We start from the raw sequence: 24,478 nt of genomic DNA on the forward strand, positions 1-24,478 counted from the left end.
GGAGATGGTCAGACCTTGCTGCACACTTGTGTGTGCTCCTTCCCTCCCCCACCAATGCACCTGGACCTTCCTGGGCAGTCCCAGGCAAAGCCTGTTTGCTCCCTCACAGAGCAGCCCCTTGCCCAGGAAAGGGGAATCCCAGGCTCTCCTGTCTGTGCCGTGCTCAGAGCTGTAGCTGGCTCCCTGCCCTGTTGTTTGAGCTGGACACAGGGATGTGGGAACAGTCTGATGGGCTGCAGTGGTCCTGTGCAGACATCCTCTAAGAACAGCATTGAACCAGGAGCTGGCAGCTATTTCAGCTATTGAAACAGGCTCTTGTAGGGCTGAAAGGTTTCACAAAGTGGCAACCACCCCCCACACTTCTTTTCAGAGAGTGGCACCTCTGCTGATAAGTCTGAGGAGAGCAGCTGGGATGCTGAACTAGTGCGTGCTGCCAGAAAGATGTCCCAGATAAGAGCATCTTCTGTACTCCACACATGTTTGAAACCAGCCTGGCTGGGATCAAGGGCACCTGTGAGAGTAGATCAAGATGTGCATCTGTGTGACAGCAGCAGGCTTGATTCTTCCTTTTCTTCTCCTCACATATGTGAAGACATGAAGTGCACATTTAAACTCCAGCCTTAAAGCAGGAGATTTATAGATCCACAGGCACCTCTTCTGTGACCAAAACTCTCTATGGCAGGAGCAGAGCTTTCTAACTCCTTAATGCCTGGCAGCAGGTGCTGCTCAAAAGCCACAGGCACGGAACTGATACAGCTCCGGCTCTCTCTAATAGGTGGAAAGGAGTTGTTTTTGCAGCATTTAACCCTTCTGACCCAGCAGCTCTGAGCTGTGAGGATGCAACACAGCTCTGTAGGCCTTAGAAACAGCAGCAGAACAGCAGGCGTGGTGTCATTTTTCTGCAGGAAGGGTTTGGGTCTTTGCTGATTCTGTCTAGCTGGTGGGGCTGGAAAGCTGTCCCTTCAGGTTATAAATCACTGGGCTGCCGCGTTGCAGAAGGGAAAGGAACCAGTACGAATGAGCCTCTTTCTAAGGTCTGTTTATCAAAGACATCAGGTAAATCAGGTGAAAATGTTCCTGTCATTTCATTCCTTTAAGAAAACCCGCCTCACCCAGTAGGGGTTTTCCTAATATAACTCTATCCTGAAGAGATGTGTTGATATCAGCACAGCAGGTATTGTAAACCACTTAGGAATCATCAGCCAGCCTCATTGTGCAATTCTTTGGGATTCAGAAGCTTGTGACTTGGCTCCAAGAAAGTCCAGGGCTGGCAAGGGGCTCTTAGCTGGGCTTCTTGAATTTTGCACCTCCAGGTCGGGTTTGTCAGCCATGAAGTTGCTGGCACTGGAATGTTTCACAGCAGCAGAATTGCTGGCACCCAGAATGTGTCAGGGCAGGCAGAAACTGTTGCCACAGTGGGACCTCCACCGGTGCCAAGGGAGGGAGTATCTCAAGGGAGGGAGTATCTTGTGGTGTGTTGCTGGCGTTTGAGAAGTGTGACCATTCTCTGCTAGCCAGCCGCAAGGGGAAACCTCAGCATTTCAGGGATGTAGCTGCTGCTTTAGCATAATGGATGCTTGCTTTTCTCTCCCTCTCCTGCCTGTGCTGTTCAGAAGAGATATGCAGCCAGCCCCTACTCGGATGAGATCGTGATGGAAGTGGCATCAGCGAAGCAGCAGGATGAACCAGAGATGCTGTGGGTGATGGGACCCGTCCTGGCTGTGATATTGATCATCATCATTGTCATTGCCATCCTTCTCTTCAAAAGGTGAGATCCAGTCTGGGACATGGCAGTTATGGCATGAGCACGAGGTGCTGGCACCTTCAGGGCCTTCAAGGTACAGGGTGCTCTGACAGACAGTCCTTGGTGGCATGGGGAGGAGGAAGGTCTCTACCTGGCACAGCAGAAGGCTCCTTTGTAAGAGAGCAGAAGGGCTGGGTCTGCAGAAGGGAGTTAACACCAGCCCCAGGACACAGCTGCTGGGGGCTCTGGAGAATATGAACAGTGGGACAGAAGAGAGCAGCTTTGTCCCTAAAGCCAGTCTGACTGCTCTCTCATCACAACTTGGATTGCCAGCCTTGGGAACTTCTCTGGTACTGTTTCTCTGTAGAAATTGCCTGCTTCATCTGTGGGAGCTGCCCTCCCTCCTGTGAATTTTGGCTGAAGAGCATGACCTTGGTGGTGGGAGCAGGGCATGGATGTGCCAGGCTGAAATCAGAGTGGAGCTTTCTTAGGGCCTCTCAGTCCTGACTGCTGGATCAGGACCACCCTCACACTGTGCTCCTGTGGGAGCAGACACCTCCTCCTGCCTGTCACAGCAGTCCTGCTCCAGCTGTAACTGTAGCGTGTGATGATTGTTCATCCTCTGGAGGAGCCATGGGTTGCATTTGCATGTGTTCATGTAGCCTGTTCAATTACAGTAGGTCATTCTCTATCAGCTCAGCTCTGAGGTTCTGCTCCTCCTGGGCTCTCTATTTACATATGTCTCTCTAGCTGGGGAAGAGAGCTGCCTTTGTTGTCTGATTTAATGGAGCTGTGCTGTGCATGTGCAGTCAGTGCCTTTCTGTGTCAGTGATCATCTCCTTTCTTCTGTTCCTGCTTTTCCCTGGATCTAGTAAGCAAGAAAGGTATGAATCCATTTTATCTTTTTGTTTTCCTAAAATTTCAAGTCTATTTCCCTTTTTAAAAATCCAGCCTGAAGCTACTAAGGGGCATCTTTGTTTTTGGGAGTGTGGAGCATGCCAGCCTTAGGAGTTTACAAAGACTTTGTTTCCTCAGAGGTATCAGCGTCCTAGCAGTTGCAAGCCTCTCACAGCTCTCAGGGAGAAGTTCCATCATAAAGACTTCCCAGATTGCTTTTGCAATTAAATTAAAAATCAAAAACCGCCGACAATAACAGCAGTTATAGGGGTTCCTTTGTTTTCTCAGTCACTTCAGACTGAGAGCTGTTCCCTCAAGAATGCATGTGCATTCCTGCAGTCTCTAATGAGGAAGCTTTGAGGGAATACTGGACAACTGTAAGAAACAGCATGTTTGCTTGTCTTTAATGAGAGAAAATGGCCCCAGAGGGGATTTCTGTGCCCCATAGAAGGTATTCCCACCTTGCCTTAGCTTTGCCTTGTCCCGGAGTCGTGTGGGTGCACCAGGGAGCTCTGGCCTGCAGTGCCCAGAGCTGGCACCCGTGTCCCTGCTGCATCCTCACCCATGGGAGAGCAGCATATCCTCTTCAGCACTACCCATGTGCCCAGAGTGATGCTGTGGTTTGGCTGTCCAGCCTCTCTGAGGAGGCATTATCTCCCAAAAGTGTCTGTGTAATACTCACAGTGCCCAGTCTGTAATGGGAATGAATTGAAGCTGAGCAGCAGTGGGTAGCTTGGGATCTGCAGGATGGTTTAGGAGTTTCCCTGACTGGGCTAATGAGGCAGAGATAAAGTTTAATTATGTTCTGTGCCCATTCCCCAAAAAAGATGGCCCAGTTTGCTTGAGGACTGGTACAGAGCAGCACATTGCACATCCTGCTGTGCTTCTGATAGGAGGTTTATTTGTTGGCTGTGTATTCTCCATTCTTTCTGTCAATGCCCTCAGTCCTTCAGCTCTTTTGTCTTGGTCCAGGCAGCTGGAAGGCTTCTGAGATGTTGAGATGCCTCAGAGTAGGGTGAGACTCACAAGCTGGTTCTCTCCAATGAACAGCTCCAGTGTTTGCTGCAGCCTCAGGCTGCAGATGGAGCTCACAGGCTGGGCCACACAAGGAACACACGCAGGTTTCAGTCGTGATTGATGCACTGTGTCTTCTCTAAGTGCCTCTCATTAGTGGCAGCCCAGCATGCCCAGCCTCTGATGGAAGTGAAAGTGCCCTGTGCCTGTGAGAGCGTTTGGGATCATGCATAGTTCAGGGTCATTACTATCCAGGGATGCAGCTGCCTTTGTGCAGAACCTGGCAGCCCTTCAGTGTGCTTCCAGGGGCCTCACAAGGAGGACCAAAGCACAGACTGATTGTTGCCATTTGCAGGCTGGTAAATGTGCTAGCGTTTGTGTACAGCAGCAGTGCTGCAGCTCCCTCTCTTCCAGGAAACATCAGGTCAGCAGAGGGGTTCAGGCACAATCCATCTGGGGACTGCAGCCAAAAGACAAAGTCTCTGTGTATTCCTGCATGCTCAGTCTGTTGGCCTGGTGCCAGGGTCAGCACAGGCTCAGATGAGAGAACTGCTGTGCTGCTCCTGCCCAACACCCTCCTGCAGCCCTTGGGTATACCCACCATATTTGTAATCTAGAGCCAGAAGTGGGACCTAGAGATTTGCCAGAAACTCTTCTTGCAGTATTATATTTTCCTTAATATTCACTTGTCCACTTTTTGATTGGATCTGTCCCTGCTTTGCCTGTGAATTCCAGTAAGAGCCTGAGGTGGTGGCATCGCTTTAGGCATAAATATAGCATGAAGAGACAACATTGTATTTTATTGTTCCATTAATACATGCCTTGGGTGCCTTCAACCATTCAAGACATGTATTAATGGCCCAATAAAACACACCCTGAAGAGCCTTTACACTATTATATTACAGCATTCTATATTTAAATATTTCTAATACTTGAAAAAAAATTTTATTATATCCTTCCACTACAGGAAATAGTTCCTATAGACAGTAAGAGGAAGCAGTATTTTGCATCTATCTGCATTTTCTGTAATAAATACTGTGCAGAATACCACATTTCAAAACTGCCTCACTAATCAAACATCTGACATTGCTTATATATAATCTTTGCTGTTTCATAGATGGGAAATTGGAGGCACAGAAGATGATATGACTTACCCAGAGCCCCAGGGTGCTCCTGACTGTCTGGGACACAGGCACCCAGACCCCTTCCTAGGGTGATTCATGCCAGTCTCTGCCAGCACTCACCTGCTTGTCTCTGCCCTCTCTGTCCGCAGGAAAAGGGCACATTCCCCCTCTTCCAAGGATGAGCACTCCATCGGCCTGAAGGACTCACTCTTGGCCCACTCATCTGACCCAGTTGAGATGAGGCGGCTCAACTACCAGACTCCAGGTAAGGAGCAGCTCATCCCCTTGAATCCTGCTTCCTGTGGTTCCCCTTCTCCATGTCCCCATCCCAGAGGCAGAGTGCAGTCCTTCCCACCCTCCAGGAGATCCACACCTTCTCAGTCACAGTGACACAGAGTGGGCTTTAGACCAAGGATGTCCAAGTATCTCCTCTCTGGGTTGCAAATCCTCCTCCCTGGGCCTGTCACTGCAGGCCCGTGAGGCTGGGGAACCTGGATGGAGCTGGCCTGTTGTGTGGTGTGTGTCAGACACGGTGTGGAGCTCATTACACTTGTCCTGAGCTGGGAGGAGCCTCCATGCAGTTGGGAGCGTGCACACCTGAGCTTCAGTGCTGAGCACAACTGGTGCAGTGTTGGCCACATGGGCTGCATCTGGGGCAGTCAGGAGGTACACAGAGCTCTTACACTGCTGAGGGTGCCCCAGCAGCTTAATTCTGGGATCTTTGGTGTGCTGACTCTCCTGCTCTGCTCAGCTAAGGGTCAAGACAAGAGCTCCCTGCAGACTACAGTGCTCTGCAGCCAGTGCTGTGGCCCACTGAAGGACTCTGCTGATCATGGTGGTCTCAGTGCAGAGGATGTTAGTTCAGTAAAAGCCATTCTCTGCATGCTGCTTTCACTGGCCTGGGATGCCTCAGGCTGTAGCTTTGCCAGCTCATGGAGGCAGCTGTACTTCACACTGCAGAAAGGTCTTGTGCTGCTGCTTTGTGTCTGCACGTCTCTGATGGCACCGCAAGCACAGTACCTGTCATTGTAGTGATCAGAGACAGGGTCTGCCCTGACTCGTTCAGAGCCTTTCAGAGAGTCCAAGTCCTAGATGAACTGAGGGAGCACTTGGGCTTTTGTGTTGGAGGGAGCAGTTCAGCAGAAAATGAGGCACATACAGTTCTGTTCTAACTTGCAGCTCCTCCTGGTCTCTAACCTACTTTCCTTTTCCTCCTGCTGCTCATTCATCTAAGGGCTTTCATCTAATAGGAGAGTTTTGAAGGGGCCATTTCCTGATGTAAAACTGCTGTGTCTGGCAGGGGGGGCAAGAACAGCCTTTCCTGTTGCCACTCACAGCAGTCTGGCTCACATCTGGGGTGAGCTACACCAGCACATCTTTTTCTGTGCCAGGGCAGCTGTCAGGGCTTTGTCGTTAGTGCATCTCCCAGGCAGAACCAGTGGCAGATCTCACGTGTGGGCAGCAGCAGAGCTGGCACATTAATTGGCACATCACAGCACACACAGGATGGTGTCACAGCATGGGAGGGAAATGCTGTGGGGAGCAGGGAAGGCACGTGTGCCAGAGGAGGAACATCTCAACAGGCAGATCACCAGGAGCAGCACTAGGGAGAGGGTCACACACAGTCAGCAGCAGCATGCAGCTTCTTGAGGAGGAGCACAATGTTAAACAGGGACAGCTGTGCATGGAGACAGGCCTCTGTGACATGTCTCCATGTGGGTACAAAAGCCATCTTTGCTGTCTGCTTGTGGTTTGCGTTGTGTGAACAATTGTGACAAGTTGGGCTTGGTCCCACCTTCAGAGAGGTCAGGGTGTTTGCATCAACGGTGTCCCTTGCTATACCTGTAGCAAGGTTCAAGAGCTGCCATCAGAGAGACAGGGAGCCAGGAAATTTCCTTTTCCTGTCTGTGAGTGAGGATAAGCCAAAGATGCTGCTCATTTGTTAAGTTTGCAGAGCTCTCTGGAGAGACAAAACCAAGCCAGAGTGTGCAGTTCACTCGAGACAGCAGCAGGACCCTGGGATACTGCCAGGCACTGCTCCCCCACCAAGAGACGGCACTCTGTCCTCCTCCCCTTTCCCTCCTGCATCCCTTGTGAGTCTCTGAGGAGTGGAAGGGGGTGTTGTGCAGCTGGAAGTGACTGTTCCACTCCTGACGAGCTTGTCCTCATTTAATGAGGTGCATGAAAGCCACCAAGCCCAGTGGGCCCAAGCTGCTGCCCCTGTCACCCGAAGCAGGTCAAGGCAGTGCTGTGAGGATGCATTGACAAGAGGTGCTGGCCACCAGCCCTGGTAGTTGGTCTCCCTGCTGGAGCTTGCTGAGCAGGGAAAACTTGTTTAATGCATAATTAATTGGTCTACTGTTATTAAATATTAAGCTTTTCATTTTTGTGGTTTTTACTTCAGACAAGGGTTATTCCCCACTGCTGGCCGCCCTGTACCAATGTACTGCCATGCCAAGTCACTGAGAGGATACGGGCCTGGGCAGTGTCCCAGTACACCATGAGAGGAGACTGAGTTGTGTTGCTGATGAGCTGTGAGCTAGCTGGAGGATCAGGGGCACTGAGCAGAGGTGGCTGGGGCTGAGTGCTGTCCCCTGGCCACCGAGTAGCACAGGTGCCCCCTGTACCTGCCATCTGCTGGCCCTTGCAGGCTTCCCTGGGGCATGGCACTGGGGCCAGTGGTGTGCAGTGAGAAATGTAGCTCTGTGTCACATGAAGGCCTGTGGACTCACTGCCTTGCAAGTAGCTCCAGGTGTTTGCCAGTGTCAGGGGCAGCACTGGCCAGAGCCAGCAGCTGCTGTGTAACAGCCAGGTGCAGAGCAGCCCCAGGGCCAGGCAGCCAGTCCTGTGCTGGAGGGAAGCTCCCAGTGCTGTGGTATATGGTGCTTTCCTTTTCATCTTCATCTCGTTGTCTTTCCATCTCTGAACCTCTGCAACAATGACTAAAGGCTAATGGGATTTCTGTTCTTGCCCCATTTCTTTTCTTTGCAGGTGCCAGTGTCCCCTGTTGCCCGAATATCTCAAGTTAGTTTTAACTCCTGTTTTTATCTTTCGACACTTTTTGCTTTTTCTTTCCCTTTCTCTCTCATATCTGTATTTTTTGTTTCAATGTCATGAAGATCACCTTCACTCACAGCAGACTGTAAAATGGCAGTGATTCACTTTCTGACATGATGTGTGGGGCCAGGCTCGGTACTGCTCGCACGGCACTACAGCAGCTCACTGCAGGACAGTGCAGAAGGGAAGGTCCCGAGTCATAGGCTGCCAGGAGGCCTCTGCAGCAGCCCTTTCCTGCTCTCCAGCCTCCTACCCCCTCAGGGTGGTAGGCCAGGCTCTGCCATGGTACCAGGCCTGCAGCTGGCCCTGCATGGGGACTGATAACCTTGGCCATTCTGGAGGGAGCCACCAGCTAAAAATCCCAGATGGACAAATCGAAGTGGGCTCTTCAGTGGTTGAACACACTCTCTTCCTACCTTGGGCAAACTGGTTTCCCTAGGCTGGGTCACCTCTGTCACAGACAGAACACACGACAGACAGACAGGTCTCTGGACTGCCTGAGTTTGGGTACCAGAATCCCAGGCACAGAGGAGGCGCTTACTGTTCTAGCAGCTTGGATGGAGTAGTACCAGTCCGCAGATAAAAGTGCCCCCTTATCACTTGTCTTCTGAGCTCAAGTTCATCCTCAAACAACCATAAAAGCGTGGCCACCCTGCCCTGGGATGTACAGGCATCTGTGTATGCACACAGGAATGGGAGATGTGGGATAAATACTTCCCCTGGGAGCAGAGCCAAGGGCTTTGCCATGTGTCCCTGCAGGCATTGTGAGACCTCTGAGCTCTTCTGGCCTTGTGGTGAGCTCACTGTCCTCTTGCAAGAGCAATTGGAAGAGCTTGTGGAAGTCCTGGCAGTGTGTACAAATCTCCATCTTGCCCTGCACTGTCAGTGGCTGTTTTTCTAGGTTCACCATAATGGGATTCCAACCACCTCTTTCTCCCCACCTGCTCTTGCAGCTCTTTTGTTGCTGCAACACTTCTCTGGCTGACAAAACATGAGTTTGGAGAGACCACCTTGTGTTTCTCAGCAGAGATGAGGCTCTGTAGCTCTGCTATGGTCCATGGCTCTACTGTACTTCGTACATAACCGTGTTGGAGAAGCACATACTGTGGCTGTGTTCCAGTCTCCTTGTCCTTCCTGTCCCACACTTCTGTGTTGGTGCCACACTGTTCTCATCCTTCAGTTGCTCGTGAGTGGCAGCTCTGCAAAGGCTGCTCCTCAGCTACAGCCTCAAAGATCTGGCATGAGTGAGGAATTTGTGCCAAAACCAGCATCATCTCTGTCCCTTTGAGGGCTTGCTCAGCCACCTCAGGGATCCTGATGGGTGAACTGGCAAACAGGACCATCTGCAGGAGGACCTCAGCACAAGGCAGAATAGGCGTATTTCCTTCTCCACCTGTCTGTGTGTTCTCAGGCTATCCATGGATAGCTGTAAACTGCCAAGCGATGGCAGGATGAGTGTGTGTTGGATTGGGTCTTGCTGTGTGCAGTGATGTCAGATGTTTTATGCAGAGGTCTGAGGGTAACACTCCCGTTATCACCTTGTGACTTGTCACCACCGTGTGAAATGTGTGTACCCAGCCTGGAGACTGCTCCATCACCTCTGTGGCCCATCACTGCCATCTGTGGCAGTGTTCAGCCTCCTGAGCAATTGAGAAGCTTCTGGCTGTGCTCCAGCCTGTCTCCCTGGGTGTGAGTCAACAGCTTCAGCCTATTAATAATCATCATTAGCCATGTGGGGTTTCTGGGAAACCCATAGAGCAGCCAATGGAGTCATGAGCCTTGGGATTTGGATGACGTTTCAGAATCACGTTCCTGCCAGTTCAACATCTCAGCATCAGAGAAGGAGGTTGTGGTGGTTAAGCTCTGAGTTCCGGGCCTCAGGAGGGCTCCTCCCAATCCCACATGCACACCCCCACAGTACCTGTCCCATGTGTGGCATCTGTGGGATCCCTTCCTCTGGGCCTTTCTGCTGAGCAGGGCTTTAGCTGTGCCCAGGATGAGCTGTGATGTTGCGTCCCTGGTTTAGGCAGGGCAAGACTTCTGCCATGGCTTGGGCTACATCCCAGCTCGCAGCAGCCTCCCAGAAGCTGCTGGAGGGCACATCCCTGCCCATGTGCCTTGCATGAGCCAGCCCAGAGGAGCTGGATTTTGGGCCCTGGAGCAGGCTCTGCCTCTGGAGCATCACTGAAGAGTTATGCAGCTGTGGGCAGAGCTGCTCCTCAGCTTTCAGAACACTGTACAATGTCCTACCAGGGAATGATCCATTCTTCTGCGGGGCCCTTTGCATCCTTCTCCAATGCCCCGGGGACTGTGACAGCATCTGGCTACCCAAAAAGCTGTGCACATGCAGTGCAGAGGATTCACTGCAGGTCTGGCAGTTTCTTTGTGGCTAATGCCATTGTTAGGGGCAATCAAGAGAATCAGCCCTTGGCAGTGGGAGCACCAGTGTGTTCAACTTCAGCCCATGCAGGAGCCCGGGAGGCGCAGTGACAGCAGTGACAGCGCGTCCGCGGCCCGTTCCTGCCGGGGCTGGCCGAGCCCTGCCCGCTGCGTGGCCTGCTCAGTGTGCCTGTGGCTGCACTGTCCGAGCATGCTCACCCGCCATGCCCATCCTGCACATCACCTTTGTGTTCTGTCCGCGCCCCGGGACTGCCGCATGCCCTCAGCTCCCCTCCATCCCGCCGGCGCTTCCATGGTCACACGTGTCCGCCTGCGCCCACCGCGGGGTTTGCTGTGCCCGTGCTCTGCTGAGCCCTCCTCGGCCGTGCAGAGCCATAACTGTTCTCCTCTCCCTCCTCCCTCCTTGTCTGCTTGCAGGCATGCGTGACCACCCCCCAATCCCCGTGAGCGACCTGGCTGACAACATCGAGCGCCTCAAGGCCAACGATGGGCTGAAGTTCTCCCAGGAGTACGAGGTGAGCCTGACAGCGGCACGGGCAGCACGGTGCAGTGGTGCTGGCCAGGGCCCCAGCAGAGAGGGCCTGGTGAGAGCTGAGCTGCGCTCCCCTGCAGCAATGCTGTGTGGTCAGTCCCCACGCCAGCCCTGGGAGCCTGCCAGCTCTCCCTGCCGGCCCCACGGTGGTGGGAACTCGCCCTGAGCAGTTGAAGCGTGGCTGGTACAGGGAGAAGGCCTTGCAGGAGAATGCACAGCAGCCTGCCGTGCTGCCACCATGGTTAAAGTCTTAGGAGTGAATGGGAGCTCATGTCTGCCTACCTGGACTGCCACTGATTACTTTGTTCTGCTCTGTGAGGGCTGCACTCCATCCAGGATGGCTGATGTATTTTGGTCTGCAGTATGTGTGCCCATTCACTTCCATCTGTGTTAAAAGCTTTGCTCTCTGCACCATCCTCTGCTGCCAGCAAACATGCCTTGTGAGTTTTCATTCCTGTTTTCCCCAGCTAATTTCCCACTGGACTGTGCTGGCATTAGCCTGTGCTGTCCAGCATCAGTGCTCATAGAAACTCTGCTAGTGTCCCACTGCCCTGGAGTAGTCCAAGCTCCCCTCCTGCACAGAGCTTTCTGTGCTTGTGACCTGAAGTCATGAGCTGCAAACCTGCCTACAGTTCTGGATCGTGCTGCCATCGTTGTCCATGTCTCTGGTGCAGCCCCTGGGTAGGTCCTGCCTGCATCCACCACAATGCTGCCTCTGCTCACACACACAGGCATGTGCTGGGTGCTTGGGGAGCCCCTCCACTGCACCTCTCTCAGCCCAGCTCCCTCCAGCTCTGCCCTGTCCTCTCTGAGAGCAACTTGCCAAAGGGAGGGAATGTGGAGGGAAAGGGGCTGACCTACCTGAGGGCTGCCTAACCTTTTTTGATGCTCTCCAGGCTGCGTGATTGGGTTGCAACTGTTTAAAATTGGGAAAAGTTCCTCTGCAGCCATGAGAGCAGGAATGGCAGGATGATGTTTTGCTGTGCTTATATGCAGAGCCCTCTTGAGCTGCAGGGGACTTGTAAATAAACCCCCCACTAAAGAGGGAATAAATTTGGGAAATGTTCTTTGCATGTGTTATCACTTCTGTTTGAATTGTTATCTGCCTGTGCCTGCAGCCACCCCTTCCTGCACCGTACCTACACTGATTTATGAGATGAGATCAGAGCATTTGCCCACAAGGTAGGATTATATATGCCAGGAAAGGGAAAGCAGATCTCAGTGTTGAGAAGGTAAGAGACAAATTCCAGCTAGTTCAAAGGGTGTGCTGCATGTATCTGAGGAAGGCACAGAGCTCTTTTTTTGCTTTGGGATGCCAGGTGGAGGGTCTTGGCATCCCTGTGCATTTACTGTCTGAACCAGAGAGATGAGCTACAGCATTACATTGTGACTTGGGAAATATTTAAAGGAGTAACGTGCTTCCCTTGCAGTTACCTGTGTCCTCATGTGTGTCCTGCCCGTGGAGCCAAAGTGTGCAGTCATATCTGTCTGCCTTGGGCTTTTTGTTACCACTCCAACTGAAATGTTAAGCAGGGCTGTCCACTCTGCCACAGGCAGGCTGTGGTTCTGCTGCACAGTGGGGATTCTGCAAGATCCAGTGTCTCTGCACTCCCATCCTCACATTAGGCCTGTGCTCAACAGAGCCTGCAGCATAATACTGAGCTGTGGGAACTGTTTTTGAAAAAATGAGCATTAAATAAATTCTCTTAGCTGCTTTCATGAGCCTCTCTCTTCTCATTTCTCTTTCTTTAGAATATCATGGCTGGTTGAGAGCACCAATCAGTTGTACTTCTCATGTTGAAGCAGCTATTAAGTAGCTGATTGTTGCACATAATTTTTTTCCCCTGGATTCTGCTGTGTTTGACTCCTCATCATCAGAAAATTGCTGAACATGACAGGGTTGTAGAGTGTTTGACACTAGGACAGACCCAAAAGCAGAAGGGGTTGCACCTTGTTGGCATGTGGGGATCAGTGCAATCATTTCCCATTTGAAATGCCAGTGGGAAGAATCCTGGACTGAGTTTGAAGAGAGCAGCAGCTGCCTGTGCAGGGCTGCTGTGGCAGCAGGTCTGCTCTCATCCTGGTCGCTGTGTGTGTGGGTTTGGCAGGGCAGCAGCTCCCTTTGATAGCAGGGCTGCAGGGCAGGACAGGCGTGGTGTGTGCTGCTGACTAAGGGAATCTGCAGAGTGGGTGTGGAAAGAGCAGAGGTGGGAGGGGGAGCAGCCCCTGTGGGAGCCCAGGAGACAGGAACCACACCTCAGCACATGCTTGCATTCGCACTGAGCATTGATACAGTCCCAGTGCTCACCCTGGGGCTCTGTGAGCCCCAGACCTTACCCAGAGCTGAGTGGTGACCCAGTGCTTTGAGAAGTGAAGGCCCTGCCCCTGTTCCCCCTGGCATAATGGTGCTGCCAGAATGGGCATAGCACAGCTGAGCAGGGAGACACAAGGGAGGAAGGCATGGAAGGTGAGCCCCCAAGGCCCATTTGCTGTTTGATTGTGCTTTGAAATAGTTGCATTTTAAGTGTTTTTGTAGAGCAGCCTGTCAGCCTAACATCTCTGTGGGGTGCAGGGCTGTTTATAGATGGCTCACATTCCAGGAGCAGTGGCACCACAGGCAGAGAGCAAATATTTAACAGCACTTTTAACCATTGAGGCCAGCTGGCCTAGAGCCATCAGTCTGGCACTTGCCTCGGCTGTGCAAGCAATAGCAGGGTAACCTAGACACAGGTGACATGAAACAAGACCTGTCAGCACCTCCCCACATGCCTGGGAAGGGGGCAGGAAGGGTGGCAGAGATTTCTCACAGCCGTCTGACCTCTATTCCCACAGTGAGAGAACAAATAATATTGCTCACACCAGTGTGCCAGCCTGCCTGGCCGTGCAGCCCATGTGACAAAGCCAGCACAGAGCAAGCTGAGGGCTGGCTGCAGTGAGCAGGCTCATGACTGTGGGTGAGCCCTCACCCCTGGCGCCTGGGAGCCGTCCCAGCTGTACCTCCTGGTGCCTCTGGTGCGGCAGGAGAGGCTGAAATGCAGCTGCTGGGAGCTGAGCCGTCTGCAGGCACAGTTCAGTGCTGCCATCTGCTCTGGCACAGGGCAGAGCGCAGAGCACAGCCCCACCACGCTGCACAGGCAGGCAGCAAGCTGGGGAGCAGGGCACCAGGGTCTGGCAGCTGCTGCTGGCCTGGCTGCACCAGGAGAGTATTTCATTTTTAGTGTACAGTGAAAGCTGCAGCGAATTTACAGTGTGGGATTAATGGAATTAGATAACTAGAAGGAAGGCTGAGCCCCTGACTGTGGATGTGCAGGTGGTGGCAGGCGCTGCCGCTGTGTTGGAGCTCCTCCTGTGGGCACCTTCCCACGCTGCAGCCTGTGCTCCCGGGGCAGGATCCCCTGCCTGGTCAGCACCCACACATCACACCTCACACTCCTGCTGTGGGATCCACCAAGCTGAGCCTTGCTGTCCCCTTTGGTGCTGTTAGCAAACACAGGGCAGGCTGGCTCCAACCAGCACTGCTTCCTGCTCTCTTGTAATGCCTTAGATCCTGCATCACCTTCCCAGAAGATTTTTCCTTATTCCTTTCCAAAATGTATCCTGAGGCTATTGCCCCTCATGTCCATCCAGTGTGTGGCCCCCAGGAGCAGAGCAGAGCAGGTGATGAGAGCCTGGCAGTGTTGTGTGAGATTTCACTGTGCTCCTGCTTCCTAGTGTGGTAGGGAGGCTGCAGACCTTTCCTCACAGTTTCCTGTGGAGAGAAGCACTGGTGGTTTCCCCAAACCCTGTATTCACTTCCATTTCCCATAAAGCCTCTGAGGACACTGCACCTCCCGTGCCTGCAGCCCTGGCAAGGCAGGTCAGGTAGCAGCAGAGGTGCTTGGGTCCCTGGGGCCAGTGAGCCCAGGAGGATCAGGGTGGCACCCAGGGAGCTTTGGTTTAATGGCTTGCTGGGTTTAATGGCTCATTGGAAGCTGCCTAGCAGGCACAGGGCGCTCACGTTCCAGTAATAAGAATAATAAGGCTGAAGTGCTGCCAGCCATTGATTCAGAGGCACATTATGTCCTCATTTGAGGCGTGGTGCAGATTGACAGTGGTCAATGCTCCTGTAATGTGGTTGATTTCACAGGAGGACAGGAAGCACTCACTGCCTGTGCATCTTCCTGTCCCCGTGCCCTTGTGCAGCTCCCTGAGCTGCTGTGCTGCCCCCGGGCACTGCCTGCCTGGGCTCTCCATGCCTGCCAGCCACAGAGGCAGCAGCAGGGCCTCAGCATGCAGAGAGATTTTGGAACTGCACTAAGGAAGGGGAGCAGCAAGCCCGAGGTGGATTGTATGTGAGAGTCAAACTGGCACTCAGGGGTGTTTGCAAGGCATTTGTAAAGTGCCCTGGAGTCTGTCGAGGAAAGAGCCTTTTTCCAATCCTTTTTCAATGGTCTGATTCTGTCTTTATGGCAGTAGCAGCAGGGATCCCTGAACTGCTTTGGTGAAATTGTTCCTTGCACTTCCATGCTGGGAAGGAGGAGTTTTACTAATTGGGCTTTTTCTTAATTTGCACTTGCTGTCTTACAGCATCTCCCTGTCACTTTAAAGCAAAGCGAAAGTCGTGGTGCTTTTAAGTTTCCTCCTGGCTCATTTCCTTCCAATTTCCCAGCCCTTCTGCTTTCTAGGAAGAGTGTGTTTGCTGGGAGTGTTACTCTGATCAAGTTTTGGGATGAAGCAGTGATTCCCATGAGCCCCCCAGAAAGGAGCAGACTCCTGGTGCCAAGGCAGTTTTGGAGCAAGGTGGGGAGACGAGGCAGTGCTACTGCAACAGGAGCTGCAGAGCATTGTACAGAGATGGGACAAAACTTGCCAACCACTGCTCCATGTAGGGGCTCCAACTCACTCCAAGCAGCCCATCATTCTCCCATTTATTTACTCATTTGTTTGCCTTAAAGGGGGGAACAGGTGTACATTAATTCATCACCAGAGTTTAAATTAAATCATTTTACTTCTAAATGAGTCACTAATTTGCAGGAGTATTTAATTAGAGCCTCTTTGCACTCAGGTGCTGTAGTAGTTCTGACTTTTTCACCTGTTTGCCCTCTTAAGAGGCTGATGATGATTAGACCATTTCTGCACATACTCATTGCACATCAAAGCTATTAACCCTAATGGCAACACCTTGATGCTCCTCCTCCATTCTGGAGGCTCTTGGCAGCCTTGCCGTCCCCCAGGAAATAACCCTTTCCTCTGCTGTGGCAGGACACAGACTTGCTGTGCAAAGCACTCTGCACCCCACAGCTGGGTCAGCCCTGCAGCCTTTTGGCAGGGATTTGCAGCATAGATTGAGCAGGAACAACTGCACTGAGCTCTGCTTTCCTCTGCTGCAGGGGTAGGGCTCACTCCAGCACCCACCTGTGCCCACTGAGAGTGTTCACAGAGTGCAATTATAGCTGACTCTTCCTTGGGTTGCTTCTTCACAGCAAGAAGGTGCTCACTGATACCTTCAGAGCCAGTCTCAGCTCCACCACTAGCTAGTCAAGTCTCTTCAGGGGCTGTCTGTGCAGACTAAGGCCACCTTTCTGAAAAATAGGTGTTATTTATGTTTCTAATAGGCATTGGTGGGTCCATATTTTCCTCATTAGTTTGTCTATTTGTGCTTCTCCTTCCCTGTGCTCCATATTGATCAGACTGATGTCAAAACCTCACTTACTTATCTCTACTCCAAACCATAAAGTCCTTTATATTATATTCCTCTTTTTTTTTTTTCATGTCTGATCATTTCTGCATTCCTCTTGTGCAGTTCAGCCTCACTATTGGTGGGCAGCATCTTCCCTGCCACACACCTGAGAGTGAGGAGCATCTAAAGAGCAGATCCCCTGAGCAGCCTGTACTGAAAGCAAAATACAGGTGCCTGAATGAAATGAAGTGACCCAGAGAGCTGTGAGCTGTGCTGAGATGTGTCTGTGCCTGGGCAGAGAGTGTGCAAGGCCTGTGGCAGCCAGGCTGTGTGTTTGAAGCCAGAAGTGGTGCCTGCAGCCTCCACTCCCAGCATCCTGGCTGCAGCGCCTCTGAGCACAGCGGCTGCCTGCTTATTACACTGATAATAGAAAATTACAGGTTTTCTGTAGGAAATGTCTATTTACATCCTACATTTCCCAAACTACCTATTAGCATCGCTGTGATGTCACATCCTCCTGTGCCTTTTCGTCAGCACTGGCCCCTCTACCTGCAGGCAGCCTGGGCCACACCTGGGCACAGGCAGCTGCCACCTGGCACAGCACTGGCCGTGCCCTGCATGTGCTGCAAAGCCCTCAGGGCTGGTGCAGCAATGCAGGCACTGCCTGTGCTCCATGCTCAAGCCAGTGCCCACAGCCACTGCTGGCTGCTTGGGAAGTGCCTGCTCCACAGCACAGGAGCAGAGGGGACATTGATGGGTGTCACTTTGTGCACAGCTGGTGGTTGGTGGAACTGAGCAGAGGGACCATGAGAGCTGTTCATGTCAGCTCAGTCAGGGAACTTTGCTTCCCACCTCAGCCTTTTGCTCACAGCTGATCCAGAGCTGACAGGCATTTCACTGCCTGAGAAACCTTCTGACAGGGCTCTTCCAGGCAGTGAACACAGATGCCTGCAGGGAGCACAGCATGCAGTGCTTCCCTTGGCCTATTTCCCCAGTGTTTTGTCCATGGGCCAGCAAAATTTCAGAGACCCCGAGCTGGAGCAAGATTTTAAGGTTTTGACAATGTTGTTAATTTTGGGGGTAAGGGAGTTCATGGGATGACTGATTTCTGGTGTAGCTTCTTGCCCCCAGCTTTCCCAGGGCTGCATGTGCAGAGCAAGTCTCTGCTTGAGGCAGTGTCTTACCTGTGTGTCTCGTGTGCCTCTCGGACAACAAGAACATCCCATCTCAGAGGGGATGGTGCTTTGGGGATGGTCCTTGTTCACCTTGCTCTGTGCATGCACTGAGACAATAGAGAAGGCTTTGGGAAGAGGCTGCCTGGCCATGGAGCAGCCATGGACTGGGTGCACCAGCACGTGGCTTGTGGAAGAAGCACTGGGTGTGTGAGGCCAGGTGGGAGTGGGATGTGTGCTTTTCAGGCAGTTGCATAGCGTGCAGGCCAAGATTTATAACCACGTCTCTTCTCCACGTTTATAGTTTCTTGTCACTCTATTAACTCAAACGAGAGATGTTTACATTGCATAAGTAGCTGGAGCAGCGGATAGTAACCTATTAATTTTCATGACTATTCCCTGGCAAATGCTTACAGGCTGTGTTGCAGGACACTAATACCAAAAGCTCCTGGGGCACAAGACACCCAGGGCTTGCTGTATTTCAAGAGGCTGCAGTTCAACAGCTAATAAAACTGCTAGGTCAAGATCTGCGCAGTCAGGTCTCTCTGGAATCCTGGCAGAAGACCAAATTTCTGCTGATGGGTAGCTCCAGAGGAAAGGATGAGCATGCAGCAGAGATGAAGGCTCATGTGCAGTAGGCTGCCCCAGTGAGGGACTGCTTTGCCTGCAGATAGTGGGATGCATGTGCCACTGGAAACTGGTTTTCAGTGTGGTCTGGCTTGATGCTGCTGCCATGGACACCCATGGAAATTGTGTCTGGCCTGGGGAAAGGTGTGCGGGGCAATGCAGATTTCCTGACTGAAACCCATGTGCTGCAGCACTCCAATGTGCTGGAACCGCTACCAATTCCTTCCTTCTCCTTCTCTCCACAGTCCATTGATCCTGGGCAGCAGTTCACCTGGGAGAACTCCAACCTGGAAGTGAATAAACCGAAAAACCGCTATGCAAATGTGATCGCCTATGACCACTCGCGTGTCATCCTGACTTCCATCGATGGTAAGAGTCACTGCACTGGGCACCCAACAAGCAGCTGAACCTGACTGTAGCAAGGAGACCATCTTTTTCTGTGTTCTCAGCTGAGCAGGGACAAACACCAAGCATCAGCATGATCAGATGTGTGTTCTGGCTGGCCAGAAGAGAAAGGGCACTGTAAAGCTTCCCCAGTGTCCTCACAGTGTGCAACCACACAGAGCAGTGTGTTCTGTGTGGTTGCTTCTTAGTACTGCTGACAGCAAACATATCTGTCCCAGCAGCCTCCTCCCACTGTCCTCTCTGTGTGACTTCAGCTGCCTTCCTCACTACATGGTGAAGCATGGCACTGTTAGTGCCCTTGCCACCCTCTGTCCCAATACAATTGTAGGGCCAGTATCTTTCTCTGAGACTTGTCAATATATGGGCCCAAATAAGTGCCTAGAGTGGCACAGGGTGAGGGGTGCTCCTTCCCCTGGGACATCAGACTCCATACATCCCTGTCCTCCATGGAAGCATCAGGCCCTGGTGTCCATAGCACTGACCCCCACGACTCCAAGAACCCGCCCCACATCCCTGGAGTTTGGGCTAATACACGTTTCTAGTCCTGTTGCACACAGAGGAGCTGGGGCCCAAGCTCACCCATTTCCCTTGTTCTATAAACCAGCACCCAGCTGCTCACCCAGATCTGAGCCCACTGATGGAGGATGGGGAAGATCCAGCTAATTCAATGCACCCTGGTTGGGGAAGACCTGGCTTTGTGCACAGGTGGCCCTCCAGTCACTAGCATCCTTTTTTGGGAGATGGAAAAGCCTTCTCTGATGGTAATGCACTATTCATCCTCTTCAAGAGGAGGAGAGGCAGCCAAACAGTCCCTCACAGCAAGCCCTGTTCAGCAGCAGCAGCAATGTGGAGGCCTGGCATGTCTGCTCATGGGCAAACCCTGGCAGACAGCTGTGGGGTGAGCACACGGGGGAATCCCTGCTTTCCAGGCTGACTCAGTTGCTGTGAGTAGTGTCTGTGCCTTCCTGGGAACTGTTCCCAAAGCACCCTGCCAGCCCCGTGCCGCCCATGCCAAGGAGCCAAGCACTCCAGCTGCTGCTGCCCCCAGCACTGCCAGCACTTGGTGTCTGCTGGAGACTGCTGAGACCTGGAGAACAGAGCTGTGGAGTTTGCCCCAGGACAAAAGGATGAGGGGTGACCCCCAGCTTTATTTCCTTTCTCTAATGAAATGTAGATGCTCTCTCCTGGGGAGACAATGAGATTCCTGCCGCTTTCTATCCCTGCAGCCTGGGCAGCCCATGCTGAGCAGGGTTTGGAAGCAGCCTCAGGCCTCTGCTTTGCCAAATTTATTTTAGTAACTATGTGTTTGCATTTTAAAGGCCTTTATGAAAAATTCCTTTCCTTAAAGTGGTGGAGGCCTCATGTGGGCTGGAGCAGCCTCTGCCAGCAGGCAGCAGAAGGGGTCTCACACTGAAGGGTTTCAGTGGTGGTAGGAGGAAGATCTCTGGCTCCTTGGGGATAGTTGTCCCTGCAGGAAGAATGGGGGAACATCCTTGCCTGACATCCCTTGCTAACAGAGACAAGCTAATAAAGGAGCCTCATTTTTAAAAGGTGCTGTAGGACCATAACAAATTGCTGGTGAATTTAAGACAATTATTTCAGTCAGTTGCTTGGGGCCGTATGAGCTCCTTAATATTCCTGACTGTGAATTTTCCTTTGTGTGCGTGTGGCAGCTGTCTCTCTGCTTTGGTGTTGCCTGCTTGTTGCATTAATGTGGGAGTTATAAAGGATTCTTCTTTTTTCAGGCACCATCCCTGTGCTTTGCAGGATCCCTGGGAGAGATCCTGACATCACCCTATAAAGGAGAGCCTTGTGAACATGCCAGCCACCTCTCCTGCCTGTGGGGCCAGCAGAGCAGTAGGTCCAGGGCTGTGGGCTTACCCCAGTAACTCTTGCCCTCTTTCTCCCTGCAGGGGTCCCAGGCAGTGATTACATCAACGCCAATTACATCGATGGCTATCGGAAGCAGAACGCCTACATCGCCACGCAGGGACCGCTGCCAGAAACCCTCAGCGACTTCTGGAGGATGGTGTGGGAACAGAGAACAGCCACTATAGTCATGATGACCAGGCTGGAGGAGAAGTCCAGGGTACAGTGTGTGCTTTCTCTCTTTTCTGGAGCTGTTGGGGGGAAGAAAGGAGGAATGGGAGCGCTTCACAGCGTAAGGCATAAGGGCACCCAGGGAGGGGCAGCTCCAGTGATGTGGCTCGCTGCTTCCTGCAGCCCAACAACAAATGCCTTGTAAGCATATCCCTGTGGGGCAAAAGGGTGGCAAAACCTCCTGTTGCTGGCCTGCTTGTTTAGCTCTATTTTGCCTGCATATCTGCATGTTCATCCATCCTTTCCTGCCCACATCACATCAAAGGGGGAAAGGAAAGCTCTGAGGTGGAGAGTGTGGACCACCCCAGAAGCTGAGAAGCTGCAATATTTGGGTGGGACTGGCAGCATCCAGCAGCCTGACAGGGCCCTGGCATTCCTGGTAACACAGGGGAATGGCTGACAGGGTCTCATTGCAATAACAAGACTAATTTGTGCCTTGTCCAATGACAACATGTATAAATTATCAGCTTACACTGCCAGGATTAGATATTCTGATGTAATAAACGCAATGCTGCCTGCAGACCATGAGGAAGGCAAGAGCTGGAGAAGGAGTGGGAGCCCTCACTGCAGATGATACAGTTTTCATGACAGAGGTTCTTACTCAGCCCCTGAAGCAGGAGTTTGTAAGCTGTGACCAAGTGCTCCTGCACCCAGATGCACCCTTTGGGCAAAGCCTGCCCAAGGATGAGGCAGCTTCTGCCTCTCATGATTCAGTTTGCTCCTAAAAGTAAAATTTTAGCGGTGAGCATTTGTACTAGCAGAATATTTTAGTGTTGCCATGCCAACAGCAGAAGGGGCTTGTGCACTCAAGCTGTGAAGCACTGATTATTTTTAGCCCAATAAGCTCATTCTTGAGAAGCAGAAATGGTCAAGTTTGGGTTTAGTTAAAACTTTTGCCTGCGTGCTCTCCCTCCTTTTCAAAGCTTTAGCACCGAAATGCTCACAGGGGTGTCCCAGCCCACCCTGGCTGGGAGAAAGTGGCTGGAACCACCAATCAACCATGGCAAAACAGATCTGCTTTTCCTAATGTGCAGAAAACAGGCATTGTTGATGGGTTTCCTGACATCTTCAAATGCCCTACAGCCTGTAGGGGAAAAGAGCATTCCTTGGAGATGAGCTGTCTCTAGAGATCCAGCCCCAGCTTTGCACTGTGCTTCCTGCTGCAGAGCCCTGGCTGTTCTGTCCAATGGCCACTGTCACCCACACAGGGTGACAGGGAAGTGATTCTGACCTGCCCTGTGGCTCAGGAATTAGCACACTCAGGGCTAAGCAAGATCAGAAGCTTCTGATGAACTGTGCTCTGCAGCTGAGGGTTATATGGGGACATTTTTGTGCCTTCACATTTCAGTGATGGAGCATATATTTGAAGAACAAGGAAAAGCCCTTCTGGGTTGCCAAATAAATCCATGCCTGGAATCTTGACTCACTTAACTTCTGGGCTTCTTAGTTATGGCAAGGCACTCCAAGGTGCATGTTTCTTGAAGATAACAGGTTTCCTCTGACCCCAGAGGGACTCATCTTTGCCTGAGGTGTCTGTGCTGCTGAGCTGTGTGTTATCTCCCCCCAGCACACCCCATCCTATCCTGCAGTATTTTGTTTGTCTGTCCCAAACACAGTGTATGTGATCAGGCTTTTGGTGACATTGAATCCTTGTTATGGGCAGGAGGTGACCAGAGCCCTCAGAGAATCTCAGGCAGCCTGTGTGATTGGGCAAACTGCCCAGGGGCTCCAGGCTGACCTGACCAGACCCAGACCCAGACCCCTGCATTTGCTCCCTGGCACTGCCTGCCTATGTCCTGCTGCCTCTTTGGCACATGCCCAGCACTAATGAGAAGTGGGCAGTTTCTCTGTCGCTGTGGGAGAGGCAGGAGAGGCAGTGGAGAAGCCTGGTCACTCCTGAGTTGAACAGTGATCCACAGCAAGGACTTCCCTGGATGTGTTTGCTGTACACTGGAGGTGTCTCAGGGCATTCCCTCAGAGCAGGGTTCTGGTGGGGAGCTGTGATGTGGACTTCCAGGAGATTATTTTATCTGGGGGTTTTTGTAGTCTTTTTCAGCATCTTCAAAGGCAAGATTGCTTTTAGTCACCTTCCTGCTCTGCTTTTCCTCATGCCCTTTTGGTGAGGGCTAGAGCTCTCTTGGGAGCACACCTTTTAGGGACCAGTGAAGATCCTAATCCCAGTCATTGCCCACTGCTCCAAACTTTCAACACGAGTCACTGTTTTGCAGTTCATTCTGCTCCAGAGACTTCAAACTTCATCTCATGTAACCCCTGCAGCGTTGCTGCCTGCTGCTGCTCACGCTGCTGTGGGACAGCACTGCTCCAGGCAGTCACATGGCATCCCAGCATTACCCAAGGGTGACCTTGCTTGAGAGTCCCATTGCCCAGGCACTTTGGCACAGGCACAGGACTGTGTGTCCAGCTGCAGAGCCTGGGGTGGGCAGCAGGGCCTCATGGAGAGCTGCCCACTGCAGAGCAGGCTCTGCTGCCTTTCCAGGCGAGCTCCCCAGGTCACCCTCAGCACTGCTGTGATCAGCCAACCAGGACCAGCAGCAGCTTGGCAGCCCTGTGGGGGTGACACTGCTTTAAAGGATTCCTGAGCTGCAGAGGGGAAAAAAAATCTTTAAAGAGCATCAGCTTTTATGGTCTGCAATTTTAGCTGGCTTGATGGTCTAAATCATCCTCCCTTTTTCATGTTTTCACAAAGTGAGAAGCACATAAAGGATAGAAATGGCTGGATTGTGCAATTTAGCTGCCTTCAAAGCTTTACAATCAGTTTCAGAATCATTTGGTGGCAGTTCAGAAACACACATTGTAGATTAGCTTTCCCCAAGCTGCGAGCGTGGTGTGTCCCTGCCGGGCTGTGTTGCCAGGAGAGAGGTATTAAAGCAGGATTTCTCCTACCCTGGGCTATCCCCTAGAGCCTGGCAGAGTCAAGTCTCCCACAGCAGTGCTGTGGGTTGTTCTGTTCCAGCCCAGAGCACCAAGCAGCCTTCTCTGGAGTGTGATCTCCCCTGGCATTTCATGTCCTCGGGAGGAGGTGTTAAGAGACTGGTGCTCAAGGGCCCTGGGGAAGAGAAGCCTGGCAGCCACACGATGCTCCAGCCCTTCTGCTGACAGCAGTGCCATCTGGAGCTTGTGAGCAGGGCTGGGGGCAGAGCACAGCTCTCAAGCTCAAGAGAGGTGCCCGGCTGCTCTTGGGCTCAGGGCATCAAAGGGGAGGAACAGGAGCCACTCAGCAAAGCTGCAATAAATGGCTGTTCAGGACATTACTGTGCTCCTCAAGTTAATGAGAAACAAGCACTGCCAGAAGAAAACATCTCTTATCTGCTTTAGTGCCACAGTGCATCGGCTTCAGCATAAAATTTACAGAGCTTGAAAATGGGGCATAAACATTATGGGTAAATTTGGCAGAAAATGTGACTGACTCTTATCTGGTCATGAATAAATAATTTTCAATTACCAGCCCAGGCATTGCTATTATCCCACACAGGGAACTCCTCTGAAGTTTGTTTTGTGCTCGAGTACACAGCCCTGCAGCATGTGGGTGGCAGGAGGGGACTGCTGTCCCTGAGGTGTAGGCTCAGGCACAGGAACAGGCTGTGCTGTTCCCCTGAAACATCCCCTGCAAAGCACAGCAAGCAGCTGTCCCCAGCATTTGCAGGATGCTATGCTGCTCTTCTCTCTCTTAGAGAGGGTCACAGTGTCCCCAAGCTAGGCAAGACAAACTGAGACCTTGTGGAGACA

At 52.1% G+C, this 24,478-nt stretch overlaps 1 protein-coding gene across 4 annotated transcripts in view; it reads left to right on the forward strand.

Annotated features, from left to right (window-relative positions):
- The window catches only part of PTPRF (protein tyrosine phosphatase receptor type F), a 374,412-nt gene that overhangs the window by 337,516 nt on the left and 12,418 nt on the right, over nucleotides 1-24,478 (forward strand). For 3 of the 4 annotated variants that reach the window (XM_058808942.1, XM_058808943.1, XM_058808944.1), the window contains 5 exons: nucleotides 1,614-1,768; nucleotides 4,929-5,044; nucleotides 10,654-10,751; nucleotides 18,472-18,595; nucleotides 20,545-20,720. In XM_058808942.1, the coding sequence (XP_058664925.1) occupies nucleotides 1,614-1,768; nucleotides 4,929-5,044; nucleotides 10,654-10,751; nucleotides 18,472-18,595; nucleotides 20,545-20,720 (669 nt within the window). The remainder of the gene's footprint in view (nucleotides 1-1,613; nucleotides 1,769-4,928; nucleotides 5,045-10,653; nucleotides 10,752-18,471; nucleotides 18,596-20,544; nucleotides 20,721-24,478) is intronic. The other variant, XM_058808945.1, reaches the window with a different exon arrangement.

Source organism: Ammospiza caudacuta, chromosome 7 (genome assembly GCF_027887145.1).
Source record: "Ammospiza caudacuta isolate bAmmCau1 chromosome 7, bAmmCau1.pri, whole genome shotgun sequence".
Lineage (NCBI taxonomy): Eukaryota > Metazoa > Chordata > Aves > Passeriformes > Passerellidae > Ammospiza > Ammospiza caudacuta.